The following is a 14635-nucleotide window of genomic DNA, read 5'->3' on the forward strand; positions in this document are numbered from 1 at the left end:
CGTCGGCAAAATAATCATAAGGTACAACACTATTTGATTTATTTATTTATTCATTTATTTATTTAGCAAAGTAGCACATGCCGTTCTTGTTGCTTGAGGTCACTAACGGTGCTAGACAAATTTCGGACTACTGTACTGTCCACAAATTTGACCCATTCACCATCGATCAACACAATATCGGGTAAGGTTTTTGTGACTAGTTTAAGGATCTTCTCGCGGAAATATTCTGCCGATGAAAACGCAAGGTCGCTATCAGGACGAATGATCAATACGGTTGCTTCTTTGACCTGCAAAAAAGATATGGAAATGAGGTTATGCCGTGCGATAACCAATGCATCCTTACTTACATTCATAATACGATGGGTAATTCTAGGACGAGATGTTAGATAGAGAGGGAAGCATAAATTGACAGCGATGCCAACGACAATTCCAATTTCCAGGCCCAAAAACAGACATGCTATAACTGTTACTAAAAAGGGCACCATATCCATTCTCTTAATACGCCACATTTCTGCTACAGCTCGATACTCAATGATGAATATCATTGCTGCAATGATGACTGCTGCCAATGTAGTTTTTGGAATGTAGAAAAAATAATCTGTCAGCAGTCCGAGCGCAAGCAAAACCAATGCTCCCGTAAATACACCACCAAATGGTGTAACTACTCCGCTGCTACTGTTAATCGCGGATCTGGCGAACGAAGCGGTTGTCGGTATGGAGGATATGAAGGAACTTGCCACATTGCAGCACCCAAGTGAAAGCATTTCTTGTGTTGCATCTACTAACCTTCCACGCGAAAATGCTTTTCCTATTGATACGATTTCGAGAATAGATATGAGAGGAATCGAAATCACAGACGATCCAAGGATGCGTAACATATCACCAAAGTCGTAATGTTTGCCATCATGCTCTGTTTCAAACGGAGGAAGTTGTATTGAGGGCAGGCCTGACGCCACTTTTCCGGTTAGTCTAAAAGGATACTTTTCTTGAGTGCTACAAATATATGCGAGCAATCCTCCGCTCAGCACGATCATGGCATTTCTCAGTAAGCAGATATATTTTGTGAATATTTTCCAAGCCCCTTTGCCGCGTCCCTTAATGAGCTGAAATAAATAATAAAGTGATATACAATGGCTGATTAGAGGCTTACGAGAGAGAAAATATGAAACATTAGTCAGTTACCAAACTTACCGTCAAAAGAATCAGTAGCGTCAGCGAACTAAATCCTAATACCGAGTCCCAAAGCCGTGTTTCGCCAATGTTTTCGTACAGATTGATCCAAGTGTCGACGAACCCAGAAGACTTTCCTGAAGAGGAAATTCCCATCAAAGACTTCAGCTGGCTGCTGATGATGGTTATTGCAGCAGCTGTAATAAATCCCGTGATCACTGGCATTGATATGAATTGCACCACAAATCCAAAGTTGAAACATCCCAGCAGGAGCATGATGCATCCTGATAAAAATGACAACAAAACGGCCCCAGCTGGTCCAAGGTCCAGCACAGGTTGTTGAACCATCAACGCCATTACGGCAGTTGGGGCGACCGTGATCTCTTTGACAGATCCTAGGAAAGCATAAATAAACGACCCCATGAAGTTCGAGTATAATCCATACTGGGGTTCCAGGTTGGCCACGGTGGCGTAGGCGATACTTTGGGGTATAGATGTAAGACCAACCGTAATGCCGGCAATAATATCAGATACCAGACTAGTAAGATTATAATTTGGTGCCCATTTTAAAAATGGGAGCCTGCGTAATGCCGTTTCTTTTGTCCATAAATTGTTGAACTGACGTACAATGTGATGCCCAAAGTTGGGAAAATGTTCTCGATGATCCAGACTGTCTGTAAACGTGTGTATATCTAATGAATTATTGAACTTTTCACCCCATCTGCGCAGTACGTACCTCGTCTTTCGGGTTCTACCGCTACATTCTCCTTCACCGTGTACAATGTGCTCTCCGTTGCTTCTGTGTTCATTGTGTTTCAAATCTGAAATAAGTCGTCAACTCTTCATTACAGCTCCGTTCTCTTTATAATCATAGATGCCGCAGGTTGTAAACCATCATAATTTCAATTGTTTGCAATATGAATTGAAGGGAAGAAGTGTGCCGAAGATGGTAAGGAAGTTTTTACCTAAACGTATCATAAAGATATTCCGTTAATAACTACGGATGTCGGCAACGATGAGAGTGCGTTGATAGTATGGTTATAAAGAGTACCCAGCTTAGTATCGTTATCTTAGCCTTCATGATAAATACCGTCATAGTAGCACAAACAATTACATTATCACAATATAGGTCATTCCAATAAGACAGATTATGTATCAATCTGCCGTTGAACGCGTGCCGTACGCGAGATACAGTGTAGGCCCTAAGTTGCCTCTGAATTATTACACTTAAAGGAGTATTGATTTTCTTTCACAATTATAAAAATGTTTGAACCCATTACAATACGATTTGTGCACAAAGCAATTCTAAAACATGTTTCTTCTCAAATTACGTGTGGCTTGCAGAGAACGGAGGGCAATTGGCAATAAACAAATGTTTTGTTGTTATTTTGAAAACTGTCTTAAACAGCTGTCAAGATACGAGTACAGGCGGCTCTAGAATTACGCAGTTCCAAAAAATGTAGGGACTACTCCCCACCCAAGTGACATTTGCTCGAAACTGTTGTCCCATATCTGCTCGATTAGTACTAGATACGCCTGAAATTGTGGATTTGTGTGTGATAAAGTGTGTTAAAAGCGCCAAGATTGGGTGTGCTCGTAAAAAAGATTTTCTTCTATCGATGAACGATGCCGCCGAGCACATTTAACATTCAAATCTTTGATTTTTGATGAAAAAAAAAGTTACTTTTGTGTAGCGTTATTTTATGAAAAATCGCTATTATTTAAGTATGAAATGGCTACATGGCCAACTATAACGATAGGAAACATCATTTCCGAGCAAATCTAGAAGAAAGCAACGAAAAAGCCGCATCACAGTTGATTTTAAAGGCCTTTTTTTAAATTCCCCTGAACTGGTGCAGTTTAAGGGAAGTTTCCCAAGCACCACGGATTAAGCTTAAACTGGAAAATCAAATATATATTAAAAAAAAAAAGAAAGTTCCACAGCTTCATTGGTTTGATCAATAGATGGCGTATTACAACTCATCATTATATTGCTATCCTTTTCTTTTAATGTGTTTCGACAAGTTTCATCTTATCATGATCTATATAGCCTTCTAACATTCTGAGCAAAAATCTATATGAATGGTCGTGTGGTCAGATACGTGGGTATCAACACCAACGACCATTACTCAAATCTCACTTGCTTCAGTGCTGGTGGTTTCAATTGGAGTTTAGTATTTAAACAATCGTATCGCCGTTCTAGTTCTAACAATGTATAATTTCAACGCAAAACCATAGAATAGTATAGAGGGAATGAGAAAGCTCTCATCTAAGCGAGGAAGCTCCACTGGTTGTACATCCCATCAACAGATGGCACGACCAGCTTTTTGCTATATTAAGAATGCATGAGTCGTTTGTCGTCTGCTAAACGAAGTCTTTCTATATTCCGTGTAGGTAGAGAGCTTGAGTCGTTTAGAACCCGTTTAGTGGTCGTTTAGTGGATTTCTGGCACTTTGGTTAAGGCTCCAGTTTAAGGGACTTTGCTCGCATTCCCGGCTATTCGTGCTCGAAAATGTTAATTATCCAATTGACATTTTCGAGCACGGATTATTGAGAATTCGAGCTATTTTCCTTAAACTGACGCCTCAAACTTCCCTTAAACTGCACCAGTTTAAGGGAATTTAGAAAAAAGCCCTTTAAAACACCTGTGATGCGAATGTTTTGTTTCTTTCTTCTAGTTTTGCCGGCAAATAACGTTTCTTATCGATATAATAGGTGATTTAGCCATTTTATACCTTAAAATATCGAATTTTCACAAAATAACACCCCACAGAGTTTTCTTGCATTCTTCATCGATTACCTACACTATGAATGTAAAATGAACTGGACGTTATCGTGTATCGATAGAAGAAGGTCTAATTTACGGATACACAAAATCATGGCGCTTTTGACACTCTTGTTCACACACAAATCTCAGGCCTATCGAGTACTAGTCGAGCAGAAAGGGAAATACAATTTCGAACAATTTCACTCGGGCACCTTAAACTTCTTTTAAACTACACCATTTCAAGAGATGTTTTAGAAAAAGTACTTTAAAATCAACTGTGATGCGGCTTTTTCGTTACTTTCTTCTAGATTCCCTCGAAAATGATGTTTCCTATCGTTATAGTTGGTCATGTTATACTTAAATATCATGATTCCATTTTATACTTAAATAAAACCCATTTTTTATAGAATAACGTCACACAAAATTATCTTTTGTTTTTCATCAAAAATCATAGCTATGAATGAAAAATGAGCTCGACGGCATCGTCTGTCGATAAAGGAACTACTAATTTACGAACACACCAAATTTTGGCGCTTTCAACACCCTTGATCACACACAAATTCTCAATTTCAAGCGTATCTGGTACTAATCGAGTAGATATGGAAAAACAATTTCGAGCAAATGTTAATTGGGGAGCCCCGATAAGCCCGGATGAACGTCGCTCTACTGTATCTCGAAATACAGGTGATCTCCGAGTTACGACTGTATTTGGGACCGAAAACGATTCCCAAAGCAAGTCGTAAGTCTAAGGGCGGCGGCAACGCTGATCGGATGCGATTTCGTCGTCCAACGTTATCTGTCAAATCCCATATAAAAATTTGACAGGCCATCCGATAAAATCGTATGCGAAAAAGCATTGCCACTGCTCTAAAGGTCGTATATCGAATTTATGTCAAATTAAAGTTATAATCGAAATTGAAGAATCGAAATCTATGATACAGTCTTTCGCCGAGTTACGCGACATTCGAGATACACTGCTCCTAGACGACCAACTTTTGTGCCGCGACAAATTTTCTGCGAGCTCTTTGTTCTAAAACAACAGCTGGAATCGCGAAAGAAATGATTTAAAATTAACAGTCGTTAAAAATTAACCAGAGTCGTTTAAAATTGATAGAATTTGACATCGCGGACGCATTGAGTTTATTTGTTAGTTTTAACGACCAGTCGTCCAGTCTATAGCCGGCATCGCGAATAAATGAACTCTTTTTAACAGTCGTTTAAAGTTCATTTTGGTTTAACCGAGTTCATTTGTTGTTCATTCCTGTTAAAATAAACGACCGTGAAAACAGTTAACGACTGCTCGATATCGCATATAGGCAAACACGGGGAAAAATTCGAGCAGTTTAATTAAACGACTGTTAATTTCTATCGCATACGCTTTTGACAGTCGTTTGTTTAACGGCAGCATAGGACCAGTCGTTAAAATTACCAAATGAACTCAATGCGTTCGCGATGCCAAATTCTAGAAATTTTAAACGACTCTGGTTAATTTTTAACGACTGTTAATTTTAAACCATTTCTTTCGCGATGCCAGCTGATGTTCGATACTGTATTGATTTTGCTCAAAAATTCATTAACAAGATATAAATATTCAAGATTGGTTAGTTGGAGAATATTTATGAATGTGTATGTTAGAATAATTTATAGAGGCTTTGACTCCAACATAGTTCTTTCGCCTAATTATGAATGTGTATAAAACGGCCATCAGTAAGAAATTTAAAAAAATACTACCTTTTTCCAAATGATGGCTTTTATACGGACGTCACACGAAGCGTAAACTTTGGCGTAAACTGGATTTCAGCCATACAACCCTGAAATCTTTTGACAAGAAGTTTACGCTCTCCCATACAAATCAAGCGTAAACTTTTTGAGTTTACGCCTCGTGTGACGTCCGTATTAAATGTCAATCGACAATCAAAATCGTCGTATCAGTAAATCGTCGTATGTCGAGGGTCGCCTGTGCAGAGGTTTGAGATTCGCTTCGTGATTCAAATCACTAATCACTGCAGATTCCGACTCAAATAAACCTGCATCACGTTTATGGAGGAGCGCCGTCAAACATCTAGAAAAAAAAAAACACAAAACTTATACTTGTCATATTCCATACAATTTTCATGTTCGATGCCTTGTTCGATTAGTGTCAGACCGTCGGCAAAATAATCATAAGGTACAACACTATTTGATTTATTTATTTATTCATTTATTTATTTATTCAATACGCAATAAGCATGCATGTTATATGTTTTTAAATAATTTAATTATTTATTTGCATGACATACTTGCTACATCTCTAAACAATCAAGAGCATTTTAGAGGCACACTTAATCCTTGTACTACTACGGGTGAAATGTCCTTGCTTGGAGTACAGATATATAATCTGTAGTTTTCCTTTCTTTAAACATTTCGAAGCGTTTATAATACTTGAGGCCGTGAAAACGTTTGTCGCCAAGCAAAATTTGTATGATATCACGAAGATAAGAAAACGAAATCGCTCTGTAGATTATAAGTATCACTAGCGTCTAGCTGCTGTAACATTTTATCTCCTGTACTCATACTGGAAGCAGTTCATTCTTCGGGACACAACTGTGACACTGGTAGACAACGTCTTTTGCTGTCTATTTGAAGTGCTAACCGATTTAAAGTGCTTTAATTTGTACTTGGCAACAGGTTAAACCAGTGTAACATTTTACTACAGTAAAAATGGAAAAACCAGGCGAAAAACCGTTATTGAAATCAGTGTTTACTGGAGGTATGTATCCTTGAGATAAATGGAATAGGTTCCGCAACACTGATTTAAATGTTCGTCCCGTATTTCGATAACATATGTATTCAAACAACGTTCAGATGGATTTTTTTTTGTGTGACAAGGGCAAGAAATACAATTTAATACATGTTCTGTGCTTGTTAAGATCTTCAATACATGATAACTGTCACGAGTTTGCCAATTGCCAGCGAAAACTTTTTAAATTCCTCCGCACCACAAATCTCTACACACTAAATTTCTGATAAAGTTTCGCCTTTCAATCTGCATTAAATTCAATTCAATTTGCATTTAACAGCTAATTATCAATTTAAACTTTATGATGAAACTGTTCGTCCGTGAGTAAAAACTTTTTTCCACAGTTGGTGAAGCATGACATAAATGATTGTTGCTAGTTTTAAATCAGTTAGCAACGGCTGCTTGTAACATCGTTTGCAATAACTACGAATGCAAATAAGCCGTTTTGCTCTCAGAATGTAAAACGTCTTCGTTGCCAGCATACGCACAATACATACAGATTCAAGCAAAATGTTATAATAAAGTTCATCATACTAATTTATAAAATAAATGTACGTACAACTCAAAACTACATTAACAGTAAAAAAAACTCGAGACAGAGGGAGAGAGTTTGTCGAATACTCCACCGAAATACACTTAAGGCTTGAGTGTTACATACTTGCTTATTGTGGCGTGGTGTATATTTCATGGTGTATATTGCAACCCATTGAAAGCGTGCGAGCTATAAATAAAAACGCGTAGGCTATTTTTGACCTTAGTCAACACGCTTTGTTTTATCAACGTTGATAATACGATAAATATTTGCACATTCGTCTGGTGTACTTTTGGGTGGACGGATTTTTGTTTTATCGTCGACACATGTTGTTGCTGGTTCCACCAATAACTATCGTTTCACTTTTAAGTTTAACTACATTTACATCATAACTTTGAAATCCCCAAAACGACAATTTTTTTGCTACTATCGTCAAATCATACGTACAACTTAATAACATGCCCGTCATCGGATCAAACGTTTGCTAGACCAAACCACAAGAAGATTGATTGTAATTATAATACTTTGCTATTATTATAATACTTACCATTATTAATGGTTTACTGTATAAAGTATTGTTGTGAAGCTTATGGAAAAGTTCGACTGGCTGTTTTCGATTGATTTGATTCTATAAATCTAACGCCTTTTTCACTTTTTATAAAAAAAATCACTGCACTGCCACGATCGTGAGAATGTTAAGAGTGAACACGAATTATTTGCATTTCTGAGCAGAAGCTTACGATCGACTAAAAGACAGCAAATATCAAAACGTATTACGAAGGGGTCGTGACAAAAAGCTCCAGCAGGTTTGTGAAGTTTTGTCATGGAAATCCCATCGGTGTACGATGGGAATTTTACTGATTGAAGCTGTAGCTGGTCGAATGCGTACTTGTCTGGTCATCGATTTTGAAAAAAACTTTATCTTATCCATAGATCATGTAAAGAAAATCTCATAAGGAATTGTGTGATGCTTTGTACCTAGCTCTTGTTTGTTTAGTATTGTTTGCTACTCCAATATAGCATATATAACAACAAATTGAACACTATAGATTCTTTAGCATGTTTACCGTTTACTGAGCTTTAACAATAACTGTTGAGTAAGTCGGCAAATCGAAAAGTATTGAGATTAATTCTGCTGAGCTGAGAAAAGAAGTTTCAGTTAATAAAAAAACAAATAATATGTTGCAGTAAATAAAATTCCCTTATATAATAGCACTGAAAGAGTTTCAAAGCAAACATTAGCTATTTCGATTGAAAATGTAGATATACATGAATAATAAATATTTTGCAAGCTACTTTGAAAGCAGCCCTCGCACGATGCGCGGAAGTATTTAGCGCCAATTCTGGGCATGACGGCAGCTGATATAACGGGCAGTGCACAGCGCAGCTGGCGTTCAGTATAGTGTTGTATAGTTCACCAGACAGTACTGAAACACATGATCGGGGAATTTTTATTTAGAAAATGATCAGTTAATCATACCTTCCCGCTCCTGTCCCATCAATCCATTGTTGTTGAGTTGTTGATTGTCGTGTAAATGTAACTTTAGATCACGTGGCAGGGTAGTTGTGTTTTTGTGTCACACATGAACTGCATTATTAGCAAACATGCACTGTTGCATCTGATCAGGAAAGACACCTTTTCATTAGTGGTAGAAACAGTATGTATGTATTCTATGTATGCGGTAGAAAAAAACGCATAAAAAAAGTTTATAATTTATACTTTTTTGGTTTCTTAAAACAGTATTGTTTAAACAATACTTAATGTAGAGGAGCTTAGTGATAAACGGTGATTGGTGTAAGTGTTGATTAACAGTAGGAAAATTACAAGTTATGGTTGGTTGTGCGCTGGAACCGAAAATGGCAGTACATTGCGTGACGTTATCGGAACTAGAAGAACGTAAACAAAAGCAACTTAATGGTAGGTTCCACAATGTGGCGATTATGAACGTGAGATGCATCGTAATCGATGTGCGAGTTTATGCCTTTGGAACGATAGAATTCACACTTCAATGGTTCAATGGTTGACCTTGACATTGATAAGGGCAGTAGCATCATGCTTTGTTGGGGAAGTTTATTGTTTTTGTTCTGTTTTTTTATTAATATTATTGTATCTCATTTCCAAACAGAAAACGGCGATGTAGAAGAGGATTGCAGCGAGAAATTTCCATCAGTGGGACCAATGCTGACCTCGAAACTGGGAGGCTTTTGCAACCGAAAATTTATCTTCAAACGTCTACCAATTCTGCAATGGTTGCCGGCGTATGAAGCAAGATTCCTGCTAGAAGATATCGTTGCTGGACTATCTGTTGGTTTGACTGTGATACCACAAGGGATTGCTTTTGCTGTGATGGCCAACCTGGAGCCCCAGTATGGACTGTATTCAGCATTTATGGGATGCTTTGTATACTGTGTGTTTGGAAGCTGCAAGGATCTTACTATCGGCCCTACGGCAATCATGGCACTTATGGTGCAAGTTTACGTAGGCAGTCTTGGAGCAAACTTTGCCATATTGTTAACTTTTCTGACAGGATGTATTATTTTAATGCTTGGTTTACTAAACTTAGGTATGTATAGTAGAAATAACTATGTAAACAACACCATCTAAAACTTGATATGCTTGGATTCGGACGCAGGATTTTTGGTGCAATTCATATCGATGCCTGTGACTGCCGGTTTCACGTCTGCAGCGGCCATAACGATTGCAAGTGGACAGGTGAAATCCCTGCTCGGATTGCCAGGTCGGTCTAACGAATTCATCGATTCGTGGATCAATGTGTATGAACACATTGGTCAAACTAAGCTGTGGGATGCGGTGCTGGGATTTACTACAATTGGTGTACTTTTACTACTGCGAAGTTTGCGGAGTAAATGGTCCCTAATGGGTAAATATCTTGCACTTTCACGAAATGCAGTCGTAGTCATTGGAGGTGCAGCGTTGGCGTATTACTGTTCTACCTTTGGATCTAAACCTTTCTCCTTGACTGGTACGTGTTTTTTGCTTTGAACCAGAAAAAAGATGCAAAAACTATAACAAAATTGTACATCTATCATTTCAGGAACGGTTACTCCAGGACTTCCTCCTATAAAATTGCCACCGTTTACCACAGTGTTTAATAATCAAACGCTCGCTTTCAATGAAATGACATCAATGCTCGGCTCATCAATCATTGCACTTCCATTGATTGCTATTCTGGAGACGATTGCAATCGTTAAAGCATTTTCGAAGGGAAAGTCGATTGACGCCTCACAGGAATTAGTCGCACTGGGAATGTGTAACATTTTTGGATCGCTTGTATCGTCCATGCCGATCACCGGATCGTTCACTAGAACGGCGGTGAACAATAACAGCGGTGTCAGGACGCCTCTAGGTGGGATAGTAACCGGTGTATTAGTGCTGCTGTCTCTGGGTCTATTAACCGACACCTTCTACTTTATACCGAAAACCGTGCTGGCAGGGGTGATGATAGCTGCAATGTTTTTCATGATAGAATTTCATGCGGCTTTAGAGATATGGCGAACAAAGAAGGTGGACATAATACCATTTATGGTGACTTTAGTTTCCTGTCTACTGCTAGGCTTGGAGTATGGTATGTTGATTGGAATAGCTTTGAATATCTGTTTTGTTCTATACATGACGTCAAGGCCTAACATTGACCAGGCACTTCTTCGTACGAGTTCTGGTATTGAGGCCATGGTCGTGAAACCGGATCAGAGCCTTATCTATTCGTCTATTGAATACCTGAAGCACGAAGTAGTAAAACGTACGGATAAGACTCAAGTGACTACTGTGATAATCGACGGTAGCAATGTCAGCTACGTCGATTCTACGGCCGCAAAAATCTTCTCAAGCACCATTGAAGAATTAGCGCTGAGAGGACGCACAGTATTACTGTGGAACTGGAATCGTTCGGTGAGGTGCACGTTGATACGATTAAACAAGGTACAATTCCATCCTCTATTTAAGAATGGAGGACTAGAACAATTAGACAAGGAAATCTGTAACGAAAGCTTACCCTAGTAAAAAAAAATATAGGTTCGTATGTTCTTGTTTGAAGAAGAGCAATAGTACATAACAAAAGTGGCATTAAGTCAGGTGAAATTAACGTAATTGCTGAAAACTCAGAAAAAGAGGTGATTATTGTTTAATTCTTTACGACGTGTTTTAAAAGTTCTTAAAAACTGTTTTGTTAGACACAAAAGCTTTGTCAATAATAAGACGTTAAAGGGGTCCTAGCTGTGCACGAAGCATTATTTTCGTTGGTTTCTTTTGTTTCGCTACAGTATTGTGTGAATAAGCTCACGCATTAACAGTGTGTAAAAATAAAATATTTTTCAAACGATACCAATTTTGTTAAAAAAATGAAATTGTTAAGATAACTTAAGAATTGAACAGTACCAATCAAGATTCATGATTGAAGAAATAACAGGCGGTATTCTCACGATAACACACTAAAACTTATCTTCTGATTGGCTGCTACATCGAAAACATATCTTATGATGAAGGCCTTAAACATCACAAAGAGTAGGTTGTCTGCAATTACTATTGAACATATTTCCTTCTGAAGTGTGTAAATGGTGCATGCTACTTGAATCATTGATAAGCTTGTGAGTGACTCTGCAATTGTGTTTGCGTGTATAACACTAATGCAAGATTGCTGCTATTAGGAACTTAATAAACTGTTTATTGTCGTCTATATGTCCTTTATGAGGACTGTGTATATAAACACTGGAAAAGCTTTGCAATGCGACTATTAGTATGATAGAACTTAGTTGACTGGCTTCATGTCAAACACATACACACTCATAGTAGGCGGTTTTTGTGATTGTTGTTTTCGAGAATTGTTTTTTTTTTCAGGATTGCACAATTATTGTTGTAAATAGAAGGAGAAATTATATAAACATCTCCTGCGAAATCTAATGGTGTATTATTTCTTTTTTTTGTGCACTTATGTGAAGTGTGGAAAACAGTATCGAAGCAATAATTTTGTTAGAGACGCGTTGAATATTGGTTGAATTTTCAGAATCAGCTGTAAACCAATGAAAGTAAACCCGTGGTAAACAACAACAACAACAACAGCACAACAACAAAAACAAGAAAATTCCAACGTTATAGACGCCTAACTTGAAGATGCCACTCGAAAGCAAAGCAAACGGTTAGTAAAGTATTCCTTTCAGCAATTATAACAAACTCTATGATTGAGTGATTTAGCGAAATATTTTTGCTTTTTGAATTTTGCAGGTGAAGACATACGTGAAAGTTTCCCACAGCCTATGGAAATAATTTATACCTGCACACGAGGATTTTTTACACGCAAACAATTGTTCAAACGTTTACCTATTCTTCAGTGGCTGCCGTCATATACATTGCAATATCTAGTAGATGATATTGTGGCCGGGCTTTCTGTTGCGCTGACAGTTATACCACAAGGAATTGCTTACGCAGCTATAGCCAATTTAGATCCGCAATATGGATTGTATTCAGCATTTATGGGGTGTTTCATTTATTGCATTGTAGGAAGCTGCAAAGATGTAACAATTGGACCTACTGCAATAATGTCGCTCATGATAAATGCACACGTGGGAAATAGTGGACCAGAATTCGCAATACTCTCGGCATTCGTCACTGGATGTGTGGTTCTATTGCTCGGCATACTTAATTTAGGATTCCTCGTGCAGTTCATTTCGTTTCCTGTTACGGTTGGATTCACTTCTGCCGCAGCTATAACAATTGCCAGTGGACAAGTGAAATCTTTAATTGGGATTTCTGGACAATCGAACGAATTTTTAGACTCTTGGATAAATGTATTCCAACATGTTCAAGACATCAGATTGTGGGATAGTGTGCTTGGTGTCTCCACTATCATTGTTCTACTGATATTGATGCAAATGAAAAACCTCAAAGGAAACATTATTTGGAGGATGTTTGGGAAGTATGTGGCTCTCTCAAGAAATGCGATAGCAGTAATAACTGGGGCTTTCCTCGCTTATAGTCTGAGCGATATTCGAAACTCGCATCCTTTTCTGCTCACTGGAAATGTGACCCCTGGCTTGCCACCAATTCAGCTTCCACCGTTCAGCACCACCATAGGCGAGCAATCGTACAGTTTTTCGGAAATGATTACCAAACTAGGTACTTCTATCATAACCTTACCGCTCATTGCCGTCTTAGAATCGGTTGCTATCGCTAAAGCCTTTTCAAAAGGCAAACCTATTGATGCCACGCAGGAAATGATAGCTCTCGGTATAAGCAACATTGCTGGTTCGTTTGTGTCATCCATGCCTGTTACGGGATCATTTACGAGATCTGCAGTGAACAATAACAGTGGAGTTCGAACACAGCTTGGAGGTATCACTACCGGAATCGTCGTACTTGTTGCCCTTGGATTGCTTACGAAAACGTTCTACTACATCCCAAAAGCATCGCTAGCAGGAGTCATAATAGCGGCGATGCTCTTCATGGTTGAATTTCAAGCAGCTGCGGAAATTTGGCGCACGAAACGTATAGACTTTATTCCAATGATGTGTACGATGGTGGCTTGTTTACTTCTTGGTCTAGTACGGTATGATTGTCGGTATTGGAATTAACGTGTGTATTGTTCTGTACCAAATATCACGACCATCTATTGAGACGATGCCTTTGACAATCGATGGAATTTGCGCCCTAGTCGCCCAACCTGACCAGAATCTGATGTATTCATCCGCGGAATATCTGAAACATCAACTTCTTAAGCAAGCAGATAAGCATCAGTGTCAATTTATCGTTCTCGACGGATTGCATATAAATTCGGTGGACACTACTGTAGCGAAAGCACTCGTCAGTATGACGCACGATCTGGAGCATTCAGATCGGAAAATAGTGTACTGGAAATGGAACCGTTCAGTACAATGTACTCTACTCAGAATGAATAGAACTTTGTTTCAGAAAACTTTTAGACACGAAGAAAGCATAGACGTAATAATCAAGGAGCTCATTGCTCAACAAACACCAACGAGAAGTGCTGTTTAGGAAGAATTTCATTTGATTCAAATTTAAATGCCCTTGAAAATCAGACTATTGAGACGTAAGCAACATTTTTATGAAATAAAATGAAAATTTGTTTTATATTAAATTGATTTGTTTAGATTTTAGTTGAACCATTGTAAAGCAATAGTAGATACATGTCCAAGTAAATATACACACACTGTTGTTATTTTTGTTAGTGGGGAGTGCCCTCTTGTAGGCGGCCTTGCAGCTTGCTGGTTGGGCCTCCTTCTCTCAGGAGATAGGGACTGTCACCTAGAGACGAAGTAAACTCGAAGAGGTTACTCCCCCACGAGCCGAGCCGAGAGATAGACGTGAGTGGGTCTCCGTATAAGTTTTGTATACTACAGTAGAACGTCGATTATC

At 38.4% G+C, this 14635-nt stretch overlaps 3 protein-coding genes across 12 annotated transcripts; 2 read left to right on the forward strand and 1 right to left on the reverse strand.

The window, feature by feature from the left end:
- Positions 1–54: 54 nt before the first annotated feature.
- Positions 55–8138, reverse strand: LOC120898399 (sodium-independent sulfate anion transporter-like). Of its 5 annotated transcripts, XM_040304255.1 has the most exons (7): positions 7796–8138; positions 5837–5999; positions 5669–5691; positions 1907–1991; positions 1192–1844; positions 348–1103; positions 55–287 (listed from the first exon to the last, which is right to left on the reverse strand). In XM_040304255.1, the coding sequence occupies exons 4-7, from the start codon at positions 1977–1979 to the stop codon at positions 63–65; spliced, it is 1707 nt and encodes a 568-aa protein (XP_040160189.1). In that variant the 5' UTR covers positions 1980–1991; positions 5669–5691; positions 5837–5999; positions 7796–8138; the 3' UTR covers positions 55–62. The 5 variants fall into 5 exon arrangements, with proteins under 5 accessions (XP_040160189.1, XP_040160171.1, XP_040160180.1 ...); XM_040304237.1 differs by having other exon boundaries at positions 5669–5999; positions 7796–8137; XM_040304246.1 differs by lacking the exons at positions 5669–5691; positions 5837–5999; positions 7796–8138 and adding an exon at positions 2261–2457 and having other exon boundaries at positions 1907–2135.
- On the forward strand, positions 6425–12381 carry LOC120898370 (sodium-independent sulfate anion transporter-like). 6 transcript variants are annotated; one of them, XM_040304182.1, is made up of 6 exons: positions 8618–8910; positions 8990–9166; positions 9375–9812; positions 9882–10232; positions 10305–11188; positions 12205–12304. In XM_040304182.1, the coding sequence occupies exons 2-6, from the start codon at positions 9079–9081 to the stop codon at positions 12259–12261; spliced, it is 1818 nt and encodes a 605-aa protein (XP_040160116.1). In that variant the 5' UTR covers positions 8618–8910; positions 8990–9078; the 3' UTR covers positions 12262–12304. The 6 variants fall into 6 exon arrangements, with proteins under 6 accessions (XP_040160135.1, XP_040160125.1, XP_040160116.1 ...); XM_040304209.1 differs by having other exon boundaries at positions 8619–8910; positions 12270–12381; XM_040304201.1 differs by lacking the exons at positions 8618–8910; positions 8990–9166; positions 12205–12304 and adding exons at positions 6425–6531; positions 6605–6686 and having other exon boundaries at positions 10305–12161.
- On the forward strand, positions 12282–13926 carry LOC120898424 (sodium-independent sulfate anion transporter-like). Its single transcript, XM_040304269.1, has 2 exons — positions 12282–12401; positions 12488–13926. The coding sequence occupies exons 1-2, from the start codon at positions 12377–12379 to the stop codon at positions 13831–13833; spliced, it is 1371 nt and encodes a 456-aa protein (XP_040160203.1). The 5' UTR covers positions 12282–12376; the 3' UTR covers positions 13834–13926.
- Positions 13927–14635: the final 709 nt, after the last annotated feature.

The sequence above is a fragment of the Anopheles arabiensis genome, chromosome 2 (assembly GCF_016920715.1).
Source record: "Anopheles arabiensis isolate DONGOLA chromosome 2, AaraD3, whole genome shotgun sequence".
Lineage (NCBI taxonomy): Eukaryota > Metazoa > Arthropoda > Insecta > Diptera > Culicidae > Anopheles > Anopheles arabiensis.

Coding starts and splice junctions, on each gene's coding strand:
- LOC120898399 (XM_040304255.1), bottom strand. CDS start 1,979: ATGAACACAGAAGCAACGGAGAGCACATTGTACACGGTGAAGGAGAAT. Junction 1,845..1,906: donor GGTAGAACCCGAAAGACGAG/GTACGTACTGCG, acceptor ACACGTTTACAG/ACAGTCTGGATCATCGAGAA. Junction 288..347: donor TTACCCATCGTATTATGAAT/GTAAGTAAGGAT, acceptor TCTTTTTTGCAG/GTCAAAGAAGCAACCGTATT.
- LOC120898370 (XM_040304166.1), top strand. CDS start 9,079: ATGGTTGGTTGTGCGCTGGAACCGAAAATGGCAGTACATTGCGTGACG. Junction 9,813..9,881: donor GCTTGGTTTACTAAACTTAG/GTATGTATAGTA, acceptor ATTCGGACGCAG/GATTTTTGGTGCAATTCATA. Junction 10,233..10,304: donor TAAACCTTTCTCCTTGACTG/GTACGTGTTTTT, acceptor CTATCATTTCAG/GAACGGTTACTCCAGGACTT.
- LOC120898424 (XM_040304269.1), top strand. CDS start 12,377: ATGCCACTCGAAAGCAAAGCAAACG. Junction 12,402..12,487: donor ACTCGAAAGCAAAGCAAACG/GTTAGTAAAGTA, acceptor TGAATTTTGCAG/GTGAAGACATACGTGAAAGT.